The 12,606-nt window shown below is 36.3% G+C and overlaps 1 protein-coding gene and 1 pseudogene across 6 annotated transcripts in view; one reads left to right on the top strand and one right to left on the bottom strand.

Moving 5' to 3' along the window:
- Positions 1-12,606, top strand: part of ALMS1 (ALMS1 centrosome and basal body associated protein) — a 203,157-nt gene that overhangs the window by 163,810 nt on the left and 26,741 nt on the right. For all 6 annotated transcript variants that reach the window (XM_067007400.1, XM_067007399.1, XM_067007398.1 and 3 more), the window contains 2 exons: positions 7,464-7,601; positions 9,823-9,999. In XM_067007400.1, coding sequence (XP_066863501.1) covers positions 7,464-7,601; positions 9,823-9,999 — 315 coding nt within the window. The remainder of the gene's footprint in view (positions 1-7,463; positions 7,602-9,822; positions 10,000-12,606) is intronic.
- LOC131765347 (eIF5-mimic protein 2 pseudogene) lies at positions 3,542-4,991 on the bottom strand (annotated as a pseudogene).

Raw genomic sequence — 12,606 nt, 5'->3', positions numbered from 1 at the left:
TTTGAAACACTGGCAAGGAAAGAGATTCTGAAAGCTTCCAGAAAGAAAACAGGTATCGTATAAAGAAATGCAAATTAGACTGACATTAAGCTTTTCGAAAATAATACATGGAACTAGAAACCAAAGGAGTAATGCCTTAAAATTCTGATGGAAAATTATTTCACTAAATAAAACGAAGGAGTAGATTTAATTTTTTTAAAAGGAAAACATGGGATGGAGGAAATGGGGCCAACATAGGAAAGAGGGGAAAGGAATTGCCATTGCAGCAGTGGTACAGAAGATCTAGAACAAGTTCAGATTGAAAACTGCAAGAAAAAGGTCAAGTTGATAGAATACCTTATGTAGTTGACTCTATTTAGAAGAGATTTTCAATTCTATTTACATTTATGAGAATGATGTAGGGATTGGTATATAGAAACATAGCAAATGCAAAAATAGGCAATTATTAACTCCTCAGTAAAAGCAAAACTTTGTAAAAGAAAATAAATGTGATTACAGTATACTAGTTGGTTTAACTGTGAATAGTAGAAACATAACACAATCACTGGATATTGATTTAATCATCATGACTACAATTTACATAATATATAAACAATGAACATTAATATAGGGCTAAAACTTTTCAGAAGATAGATTGAGGGAATATGGGTGTGACAGGAAAGTTCTATAAAAGGTAAATCCATATTGATCATAGAAGGACATCAAAAAATAATTTCTGGAACTAAAAAGGATACAGCAATGTAAAGCCATGTTATTTGGAAACAAGGATAGTGATACTAGAAGAAATGGCTAAATAAATTGGTGGTATTTGAAAACTGTTGATTTCTGTTATAAGTTTACTGGAACTATTTGACTTTCAAAACCATTTGTATATGTTATTTTGATTAGATTATAGTTTATTTTGCCTTACCTCCCAAAACATGGAAGAAATGGAAAACGATATATTTGGCAAATACTAACTAAAATAAAGCTAATGAGCAATGTTAATATTGACAAAATTCCAGGCCAGAAAATATTAATATATATTATGAGTTTAACTCGTAATAACAAAAGGCTCAAATATACCAATAAGATAAAATTTGAGTGTATTTTCTTTTACTCAAATTTGTATGCAGGAAAAAAAAAATTTGTATGCAGGAAAAATGACAGGATAATATAGGTGAACCCAACAATACATATCTATCAGAAACTGAGAGACCAGGAAAGAAAATTAAAGTAGACAAGATTTTAAAATGGAATTTAAAAGTTTGACTTACTATAGAGAACTTTTCATTTTTTAAAGAACACACGGAACACTTAGAAAACTTGATGAAGCTGTTGGTTTTGAAGAATTGATGTTCAAAAAGAACAGCTTCTTTGACTACAGTGTAGCTAAATTAGAACTCAACAATAAAAACATGGAATAACAAAACGAAACAAAAATCTGTTTTATGGGTTAAGTAGTAATCCCCCCAAAATTCATGTCCACAGGAAACTTCAGAATGTGATGTTATTTGGAAATAGGGTCTTTGCAGATGTCATTAGTTAAAGATCTCTAGGTTATATCATCCTGGATGTAGGGTGGGCCTTAAATCCAATGATTAGTGTACTGATAAAGAGGAGAGGGGCTTCCCTGGTGGCGCAGTGGTTGAGCGTCTGCCTGCCGATGCAGGGGACGCGGGTTCGTGCCCCGGTCTGGGAAGATCCCACATGCCACGGAGCGGCTGGGCCCGTGAGCCATGGCCGCTGAGCCTGCATGTCCGGACCCTGTGCTCTGCAACGGGAGAGGCCACAACAGTGAGAGGCCCGCGTACTGCAAAAAAAAAAAAAAAAAAAGAGGAGAGGAGGCCATGTAAAGACAGGAGCAGAGATTGGAGTTATGCTGTCCAAAGCCAGGGAGCACTAGGGGTCACTAGAGGCTGGAAGAGACAAGGAAGGATTCTCCCAGATAGACTTTTGAGAGAGCATGTTCCCGCTCACACTTTGACTTCGACTTCTAGACTCCAGATCTGTGGGAGAATAAATTTATTTTGTTTTAAGCCACTCAGTTTGTAGTGATTTATTGTGGCAGCCCTAGGAAACTAATATACCTAATATGTAAATATTATATATATATACACTAAATAATGAACATGTATTTGAAAATTTAAAAATGTAATTCTAAGTAACTCAGAAGTTAAAGTCATACTGGAAGTTACAATATATTTAAAACTAAATAATAATAAAATTCTGCTATCCAAATGTATAGAAGACAGCCAAAGTGATTAGGGTTAATGTTACACCCTTAAATACAAATAATAAAAAATCGAAAAAGAATCTAGAGGATTTACACTACCAAGTATCAAAACTTATTATAAAACTGTAATAATTAAGACAGTGGTGATGTTGGCCCAAGAATAAACAGGCTGACCATAGAAGAGAATACTCCAGATTCACATATATGGACACCTGATTTACAGTAAAGGTACCACTGCAATATGGTGGGGGAAAAGATGATCTTTTCAGTAAAATGATGTTAGGTAAATTGGATGTTAGGGAAAAGAAAGAACTGTGACCCCCCCCTTCCATTACACTGTACACCAAAATCAATTCCATATACTTTAGATTCAAATATGAAAGGCATAGGTAGATAGATAGGTCAGTCTTCTGCAAGAAAATACAGAGGAGTATGTCCTCACAATCTTGGAATGGGAAAACATTTATTAAATTGGATCCCCACCCCCAAAAATAGTAGCCATAAAAGAAAAAACTGTGACAAATATGCCACATTAAATTAAGGAATTCTATTAATTAAACACCAAATAAGAGAGTAAAAGGCAAGCCACAGAGTGGGGAAGATATTTGCAATACATATCTCGTAAAGGACTTCTATCCAGAATATAAAAAGAACTCATACAAATCAATATGAAAAAGTTAGGCAATCCAATTTTTTAAAAGGACAGAAGACTTGAATAGGTACTTTTTATAAAAGAGACTGTCCAGTAGCCAATGAACATATGCAAAATATTCAACTTAATTAATCAACAGGGAATTGCAAATTAAGACCACAATAAGATATATCTGCATACCCGTTAAAATGGCTGAAATGAAAAAGTTAATGCTGTGTTGGTAAGAATATAGAACAAACGGTACTTATTCACTGCTGGTAAGAATGCAAATTGGTAGAGTGACCTTGGAAAGCAATTTGCCATTATCTACTAAGTTACACAAAAGCATAACAGAGCAGTTCTGTTCCTAACTATGTACTCCACGGAAAAGGATGTGCGTGAGCACCGAGTCACACATGAATATTCCTTTTTTTTTTTTACTTTTATAGCTTAATTTGCAAACAGAATTTTCATAACAAATTATTTTTAACCAAATCATATCTTGAAAACTGTTTATATAGAAAACCCAGGGAAAAAAGTGAACTGTTCATTGTGGAAGGCCTTAAATTACATTATTACAGTAGAAAATACAGGAGGTACAAGATAAAAGACTAATGCAACATTAGATTCAAATCTATAGCTCCTGTAGCTACTTAAAACATGGTTTTAGAAACTAAATCCAACAGTTCCAGTAACCATAGAAACAGTTAAAATAAAATTTGCCATGAAAGCCGTGATATCATGCTTGATATAGGGAGGTAGGAAGATGTAAGAACCAGGACACATGAGACATGACATTTTATCTACAACTCCTGTTTGCTTTACTAAGGGTGTAGTTTGAAATTCAGTCACCTTCTTCAGCTTCAGACTCAGATTCTTCTTCAGCATTTTTGAGCCACTCTACAAACTTTTTCATTTGCTCAGGGAAGACACTTTTCCCCTTGGCAACATGTGCATCTTTATACCATTTCAGAATGGGTTCTTCACTCAGAACTTTAGCTTTATAAAAAAGCACTACTATTTTCTGGAAGGCTTTCATGAAATGAATGTTGTCATAGCAATACTCCTGAATCTTCAGTAACAGAGTCAGCTCAGACTGACCTTGAGTTGTAAAGGCAGCAAGTAGAGGGCTGTATTGCTTCAAGTGCTTGATGGCTTGCCCTGCTACAAGCTCCTCTTTTTTGTTCCATTCCACGGTGCTCATTACACTGGACCATACTATTCTGATGACAACTGGTTCTGGGATGTTGTTTTTTTTTCCATCTCCTCCTTGACATACAAAATTATATCCTTAAATGGATCACCATGGGACATCTGTTTTCGAAGTTCTTTCTGGAGTTCCTTACGAGCTCCTATGGTTTGCTGATTCCAAAAATACTCTGAAACCTCTTTCAAGCCTGCCTTAGTAAAATACTTTGTGTTCAGCGCTTTGTTTATTGGCAGGAAAAAGTTCCATCAGTCTGTTATCCATGCTCACTTTCCGAAGACTTGGAGCTACTTCATTGATATCTTTTTCATTGATCCATGATTTGAAGAGCTTTACAGCAAAAGCTGCTGAAACCCCTTCTTTAACCAAATTCTCATTATAAAGGCTATTAAGAATGGATGCATTAAGTGTTCCATTAGCCAGAAGAACACCAGTCAACATAGCCAGCTTGTTCCTCTCCGACTCTGAAAAACCCTTTAAGAACAACAGCAGCTTTTTAAACTTCATCTTCAAAACCTTTCTCCAGATATTTGTAGCACCTGATTAACTTGTTAAAAACCTGAGCAAATGCTTGCATGGTCTCTAGGTCTTCTTGTGCTGCGAACACACTGACATCTGTACACATCATGTAATCTGCCAGTGTACCACCTGGGGCCAGCATTCCACCGGCCACCAGAATGTCAGAGTGTTTCTGCATATCGGCGGTAATCAAGTTTTGCTCCAGAAGCATCAAGAAATTTTGCTACTGCTTCCAAATCAGTACCAGTTTCAGTTAAGCCTTGGATAAGGCAGTCTTGAAACTGAGTAGGGTCAGACCTATCTTTTTCATTTCTTTTTCTGGTTTGAAAAAGCTGGCCTGATAGCGTTGCCTTTTGCTGCTTTTGATTATTCATAAAAGACACCCGAATTTAAGGGGAAGAGAAAAGAACCAGAGATCCTGGAGGTGGCGGCAACTGTGGCGGTGTCTCCTCTGCCACATGAATATTCTTTACAGCAGTTTTTGTAATAACTCCAAACTGGCAATTACCCAGATGCCATTTTTATATTTATTATGCCATTATTTTTCCAGTAGTATGAGTGAATTGTACCATATTAACACTGTTGAATAGTAACCAGTAAATGAGACTGAGTAAAAGACAAATATGTTTTAACTCTTAACAAATCTTACAAATATAATGTAAGAAAAGAAAGCAAGACATAAAGGCTATGTGCTGTATTACTCCATTTATATAAAGTTCAGAAATATAAGTAATTTGTTGCATTTAAAATGGGGTGTTATGCTCAGCCTGGGGGAGATTGAAAGAATGAGGGGAGAGCATGTAGGGTTCTAGGCAGATTTTTTTTTTTTTTAACAATTCACTGAATTCTCTGTGCATTCTTTGATACATGTCTTCTGATACATAATGCAAAAGATTATTTTTAAGATACTTTTTTAAAAAACAACAAAAAATAAGTACTTAGAAATGAATCTAACAAAGGACATGCAAAACTAATGTAGAGAAAATGATAAAGCTTCATTGAAATATATTAAGGAAGACTTAAATAAATTCAATGAATTGCTACTCAAAATTCCAGATTTTTTCATGGAACTTGACAGGCTGTTTCCAAAATTTTTTGGAAAATCAAAAAGTATATTTAAAGAATAAGGTAAGGGAACTTGCCATACCAGACATCAAAAGACATATGTGTGTGTGAGTATACAAATATAAAATTTATATATAATTTATATATATATATAAAATATGTATTTAAGACCTCACTTGCAAAGCAGTAAACAAAGAAAAGTGGAACAACATGTTGACCCAGAAACACACCCATGAATGTGGAAACTAGTATATGACACAGATGACATAACAATCCTGGAGAAAGGGTGAACTATTCAATAGTGTTTGGGCCATTGATTATATATGTAAGAAAAAATAAAATCAGATAGATCCCTGCTGCACACTAAACAAAAATGTAGTCCAAATGATATTAAATGTAAAAAGGAAAACTTTAAGCTTTTAGAATTTAGATGACTGTCCTTTGACCATGAAATAATGATTTCTTAAATAAGACAAAGCACAGACCATGAAGGAAAAAGAAAATAAGTGATATTATTAAAATGAAAAATTTTGTGCACCAAAAGACATCATAAATAATTCAAGGACAAGACACAGACTGAGAGAAGATATCTTAAACTCATACAACCTACAAAGAAATTTTATAGTAATGTTCGTTGTAATGCTTTTTAATATTAAAAAATTAGAAATAGCCTAAAGTTTACCAACAGGTGAAAATTGATATATTAATTCCATAGAATTCTACATAACACTGAGAATGAGTTAATTAGAGTCACTATGAGTAAATCCCCCAGTTGTAATACTGAGTGTAAAAGGCAAGTTACTTAAAGGTACACAGAGTATTATACCCTTTATATAAAGTTTAAAAGACATGCAAAACAATCCAGTATATTGTTGACTAATACATGCAGCACTGTATAGTAAAAAGTTCAAGTCGTTCATCCTTGAGATTGACGAACTCTAAATTGAGCTTAAGGTTGCTACTGAAAAGAGAGAATGGTATCATTGAGGCTTTACACAGGGTATCATCATTATATCATTATATCTGTAATGTTTTATCTTATTTCTTAAGCTCTGTAGTAGACACATTGGTGTTCATTATGTTGTTTTTAGTAATCTCTATTGCCTTTCTGACTGCTTTGTTGAAAAATATTCATTCTTAGAGATAGGAAATGAATCTCTTGTCAATCCATTGTAAAAAACATATAACCATATTAACTGCTTGATAACTGTATCCTAGTTATTGTATTGGTGATTTTTAATTTATTTACCAACATTATTATTTTGCACTTGAGTTTTCTCATACAATAAAAAAGAAAAGAGCTGATTTTAAAAGACCAATAAGGTAGATAAATCTCTAGCAAGTATGACCAAGAAAAACAAAGAAAATAGCATTAGACAAATTTAACCTCAGGAGATTTTTAAAAATTATATGAGTACTATATATAAAATCTAGATAATATAGATGCTTTTCTAGGATTATATGAAATATCACAATTTGCCCCCTAAGTGAAAAATTTTGAATAGGCTTGTTCAGATGTACTTTTCTACTTTGAAAGATACCTGATCTGGATTTTTTTTTAACTGTTGCATCAAATCAGCAAAGAACAGATTTTGTTTAAAGTGATTGTACACAGAAAAGAATGGAAAACTTTCCAAACCCCCCAAAACTGTCATATGTTATAAAGTCCTTAAAACTGTCACAGCTTTTACATGGTTGAGCCTAAGAGATGTTTTTTTTCCTAACATATAAAGAGGTTTTTGTTTTTGTTTGGGGTGGAGGGGGTGTATTACTTGCTTGTGTTATCTTTTCCGTCTCCCTGGGATCAAATGACATCATTATTCCAGATGCTCAAGTTCAAGTTCTCATCACTGGGGATGAGGACCTCTCAGACAAAAACAAGGAAAAGGAGATCTACAGTAAAAGGGCAGTGACCGAGGCTGCTCGATCTGAAGAAAAAGAATCCTTGCAGAAGGACACTACAGGTAGTGGAACTGAATTATCTGCCAATTGTTTTATTCTGACCTTCTAAAATGAATATAAATAGAAAAGTATTATATATTCTTGCTCTCTTCAACCCTCCATCTTGTTCATATGTGAAATAGGATGTTAGCTGCAACTTTTGGTACACACTGGCAGGTAAAACTAACATTTTTAAAGCTCTTTGAGATATTTTTGGAGAACTTTGTGAATATTGTACACAAATTAATCTCATTGCCAGAAATTCACATAATGGACTTTTTTTTTTTTTTGGCTGTGTTGGGTCTTCGTTGCTGCACACGGGCTTTCTCTAGTTGCGGCGAGCGGGGGCTACTCTTCGTTGCGGTGCACGGGCTTCTCATTGCAGTGGCTTCTCTCATTGTGGAGCACGGGCTCTAGGCGCATGGGCTTCAGTAGTTGCAGCATGCAGGCTCAGTAGTTGTGGCACACGAGCTTAGTTGTTCCGCAGCTTGTGGGTTCTTCCCGGGCCAGGGACCGAACCCGTGTCCCCTGCATTAGCAGGCGGATTCTCAACCACTGCACCACTGGGGAAGCCCCATAATGGACTTTTAAAAACTCTACTGATAAAAACATTTGTTGCCATGAGATACTAATTCTCTAATAAAATTGTTTTACGTAGGCCTTCGTTCTTCAGGAATTTAGCTTGTTTACTTCCTAACTACCTACCCAGTTAATTTACTTCGGTAGGACTGTGCTGATTAAAAATGCCTGTAAAAGTGTGTTTAGTTTAGGATAGTTTTGGCTCTGAGAGATGAAAACAAAAACAAAATGACATTGGCTTAAAGAAGACAGAAAAGAGTATCAGGGAACAAAGCTCTTTCTCTCCTGTTGCTTCAACATTTTAGTCTCCATTCTCATGCTGTAGTTATCAGACACGTATTCCAGCCAGCAAAAAGGCAAAAAAGGAAAAAAAAAAGTGTATTTCTTCCTTTAAATACTTCTAAAAAGTTAACTGTACCATTCCCCTTCCATCCTATTGGCCAGACTTATTCACATGGTCACACCAACCTATGTTGCCAGGGAAGCTGGGAAATATAATCTCTATTACGGTATGCCCAGCTAAGTCAGGTTCTATTTTAGAGGAAAAGGAAAATGGATTTCAGAGGACAGCTGGTAGTCTGCCACAAGTATAAGTAGAAACATATTTTGGAGTATAATTAGCCACTTCTCTTTTTTTGTGTATTGCTTCTTTTTCAGAAGTTATATTGTATTCTGGGCAAATATTGTATTTGAAAGTTTACCCGCTTTTTTGCTGTTTTTAAACGAATGCTTCAGAAAAAGTTTTGATCATGTTAATCTCCTCATCGAAAAGTTTTCATTGCCCTTGCAAATAAAAACAAGGACTTCGCTGGTGGTGCAATGGTTAAGAATCGGCCTGCCAATGCAGGGGACATGGGTTCGAGCCCTCCCGTGCTCCGCAGCAAGAGAAGCCTGCGCACCACAATGAAGAGGAACCCCACTCGCCGCAACTAGAGAAAGCCCGTGCACAGCAATGAGCACCCAATGCAACCAAATAAATAAATAAATTTATTAAAAGAAAAAAAAAGAATGAAAACTAAACTTTTTTAGTCTAGTCTTTCGGAACAGTAGAATGGGCTCCCAAAGAACTTTTCAAATGCTAATTTTTCTCTCTTTTCCTTACAAATTCTATAATCTAATAAATTATATACTTGCACTGTTTCTTAGATGTTCAGTTGCTTTCCTGATTCCATTTTTTTCATATGTAGTCACCTTTGCCCAAAATGCTTTTCTCTTTCCATCTCAGTTTTTTTGTTTTAAGCATCTTTATTGTAGTATAATTGCTTTACAATGGTGTGTTAGTTTCTGCTTTATAACAAAGCGAATCAGCTATACATATACATTTATCCCTATATCTCCTCCCTATTGCGTCTCCCTCCCACCCTCCCTATCCCACCCCTCTAGGTGGTCACACAGCACTGAGCCCTGTGCTATGCAGCTGCTTCCCACTGTCTATTTTACATTTGGTAGTATATAAGTCCATGCCACTCTCTCCCTCTGTCCCAGCTTACCCTTCCCCCTCCCCGTGTCCTCAAGTCTGTTCTCTACGTGTGTCTTTATTCTTGTCCTGCATCCATCTCACTGTTTATCCAGCATAACTATCTTCTCACACTAGTAGATGCTTGAGAGGTATTTTTAAATAATTTTTGTCAGCTTCTTGTCTGAATCTTGATTTCCCTCTCTTAGGTTCCAGTGCTGCTGCTGCTGCTGCTTCAGAGCAGTCAGCTCAACTACAAGACATGAAGATTGATAGTCTACCAGACACTGAAGCCACTAAAGAGAAAGAGGAGATCCACAGTAAGAGGACAGTTCCTAAGGAAGGCTGGCCCGAAGAGAAGAAATCCTTGCAAATAGATATTGCAGGTAATGGGGAGTGGGGTAGGGGGTGTGAGAGAGAGAGAGCACGCACACGCAAACGCCTGTGTCTATGTGTTTCGATTTAAGTAGGTGAGACTGTAGTCTCACATTAAACAGAGTTCCATTTTTTAATTTTTTGCTTTCTTATGCATTATCACTTCAGTGCTTCTTTGTGTGTATGTATGTATTTATTTGTAAGATAATTGTTACTTCTGGGAAAAGATACTGGCAATTTAGAAACAAAATTACAATTAAATACCCAAGGCTGATAGTATTAGAAGTGAAGTATCATGTCTCAACACTGAAACAGGGGAAAGCTTAAGGCATTTCAAATGACTGTGACAAAGACAGAAAGAACCTCAATACAAACTTTTAAAAAATTACAATAAAAAAGACCCAAGATCAAATCTATTTATGTTTACCCATGGCCCACTTTTTCTAATAACATAAAAGAAAAGTGTATAGGACACAAGCTGTTACTACCTAGCTGTCAAACTTTATGTCTTAAAGGAATATAGAACAGTATCCAGATAAGAAAAGAAAGGAGTCAAGAAGTAGTTAATCTATCGATACTGTATTTTGAAACTAGTCCTCGTGCAGCTGCTAACGTCAAGAATGTATTAGATGGATGATTTTCCATAAGGGCACCAAGACTACACAGTGGGAAAAGAATAGTCTCTTCAGCAAATGGTGTTGGAAAACTGGATATCCACATGCAAAAGAATTAATTTGGACCATTACCTTTTACCATATACAAAATTAACTCAAAATGGATCAAAGATCCAAACAGAAGAGCAAAAATTATAAAACTCTTAGAAGAAAACATGGGGGAAAAGCTTCAAGACATTGGATTTGGCAGTGATTTCTTGGATATGACACCAAAAGTATAGGTAACAAAAGCAAAAAAAAATTACACTATATCAGAATTTAAAACTCTGCTTCAAAGGACACAATCAACAGAGTTAAAAGACAATCTGTGGAATAGGAGAAAATATCTGCAAATCATGATAAGTGATCAATATCCAGATTATATATGGAACTTCTAAAACTCAACAACAAAGAAACCCAGTTTAAAAATGGGTAAAGGACTCTAATAGTTCTCCAGGGAGTATATATGAGTGGCCAACAAGTATATGAAAAGATGCTTAATATCACTAATCATCAGAGAAATGCAAATCAAAACCACAATGAGATACCTACTGCACACCTATTAGGATGGGTACTATCAAAAGAACAAAAAATAGGGCTTCCCTGGTGGCGCAGTGGTTGAGAGTCCGCCTGCCGATGCAGGGGACGTGGGTTCGTGCCCCGCTCCGGGAGGATCCCGCATGCCGCGGAGCGGCTGGGTCCGTGAGCCATGGCCGCTGGGCCTGCGCGTCCGGAGCCTGTGCTCCGCAGCGGGAGAGGCCACAGCAGTGAGAGGCCCGCGTACCACACACACACACACACACAAAAAAAAAAAAAAAAAAAAAAGAACAAAAAATAACACTTGTTGGCAAGGATGCAGAGAAGTTGGAACCCTTGTGCACTGTTGGTGGAAATATAAAATGGCACAGCCATTATAGAAAACAGTATGGAGGTTCCTAAAAAATTAAAAATAGAATGACAATATGATACAACAATCCCACTTCTGGGTGTATATCCAAAGGAATTCAAAGCAGGATCTCAGAGATATCTTTATACCCATGTTCATTGCAGCATTACTCACAATAATCAAGATATGTCCATCAGCAGATGAATGGATAAATATAATGTGATATGTATACAATAGAACGTTATGCAGCCTTAAAAAAAGAAAATCCTGTCACATGCTGTAACATAGGTGAATCTCAAGGACCTTGTGCTGAGTGAAATAAGCCAGTTACAAAAAGATAAACACTGTATATTCCACCTATATGAAGTATCTGAAATAGTGAAAATCATAGAAACAAAGTAGAAAAGTGGCTGTCAATGGCTGGGGAGAGAAAGGAGGGAGAATTAATGTTTATTGGGTATAGAGTTTCAGTGTTGCAAGATGAAGATGTTCTAGAGATCTGTTGTGCAACAGTGTTAACATACTTAACGCTGCTGAACTAACTGTATGCTTAAAAATTGGTTAAGATGGTAAATTTAATCTTCTGTGTTTATCACACACAAAAAAGAATGTATAAGATGAAAAAACAACATTGCAACTCTGCAGTGGGTAGTCTAGGAGGCATAGCTTGGAAAAGAAAGATGGAAACAACCTGCAGAAGCATACTCTAGACCAGGCCACACAGAGGAGGTGAGCGGCGGGCGAGTGAGAGAAACTTCATCTGCAGCTCCCTGTCGCTCCCCATTCCTCACATTACCGCCTGAACCATCCCCCCACCCCCCACCCCTGTCTGTGGAAAAATTGTCTTCCATGACACCGGTCCCTGGTGCCAAAAAGGTTGGGGACCACTGCCCTAGAGGACCCTCAAGGAGAAATGGATAATACAGAACACTAGGGAGCTTGAACACACATACTTGGCCCATGACAGACAATAGAAATGAAATTTTTTTTTTAAAAAAAGCAGAGTTAGAGAAACATCTGGAAATAATGAGGTTGATGGGTATAAATGTTTGTATGCTTTAAAAAAAACCTTTCAAATG

The sequence above is a fragment of the Kogia breviceps genome, chromosome 11 (genome assembly GCF_026419965.1).
Source record: "Kogia breviceps isolate mKogBre1 chromosome 11, mKogBre1 haplotype 1, whole genome shotgun sequence".
In the NCBI taxonomy this organism is placed as follows: Eukaryota; Metazoa; Chordata; class Mammalia; order Artiodactyla; family Physeteridae; genus Kogia; species Kogia breviceps.
Note: the sequence above shows the minus strand (reverse complement) of the source record. Positions and strands in the feature narration are given on the sequence as shown.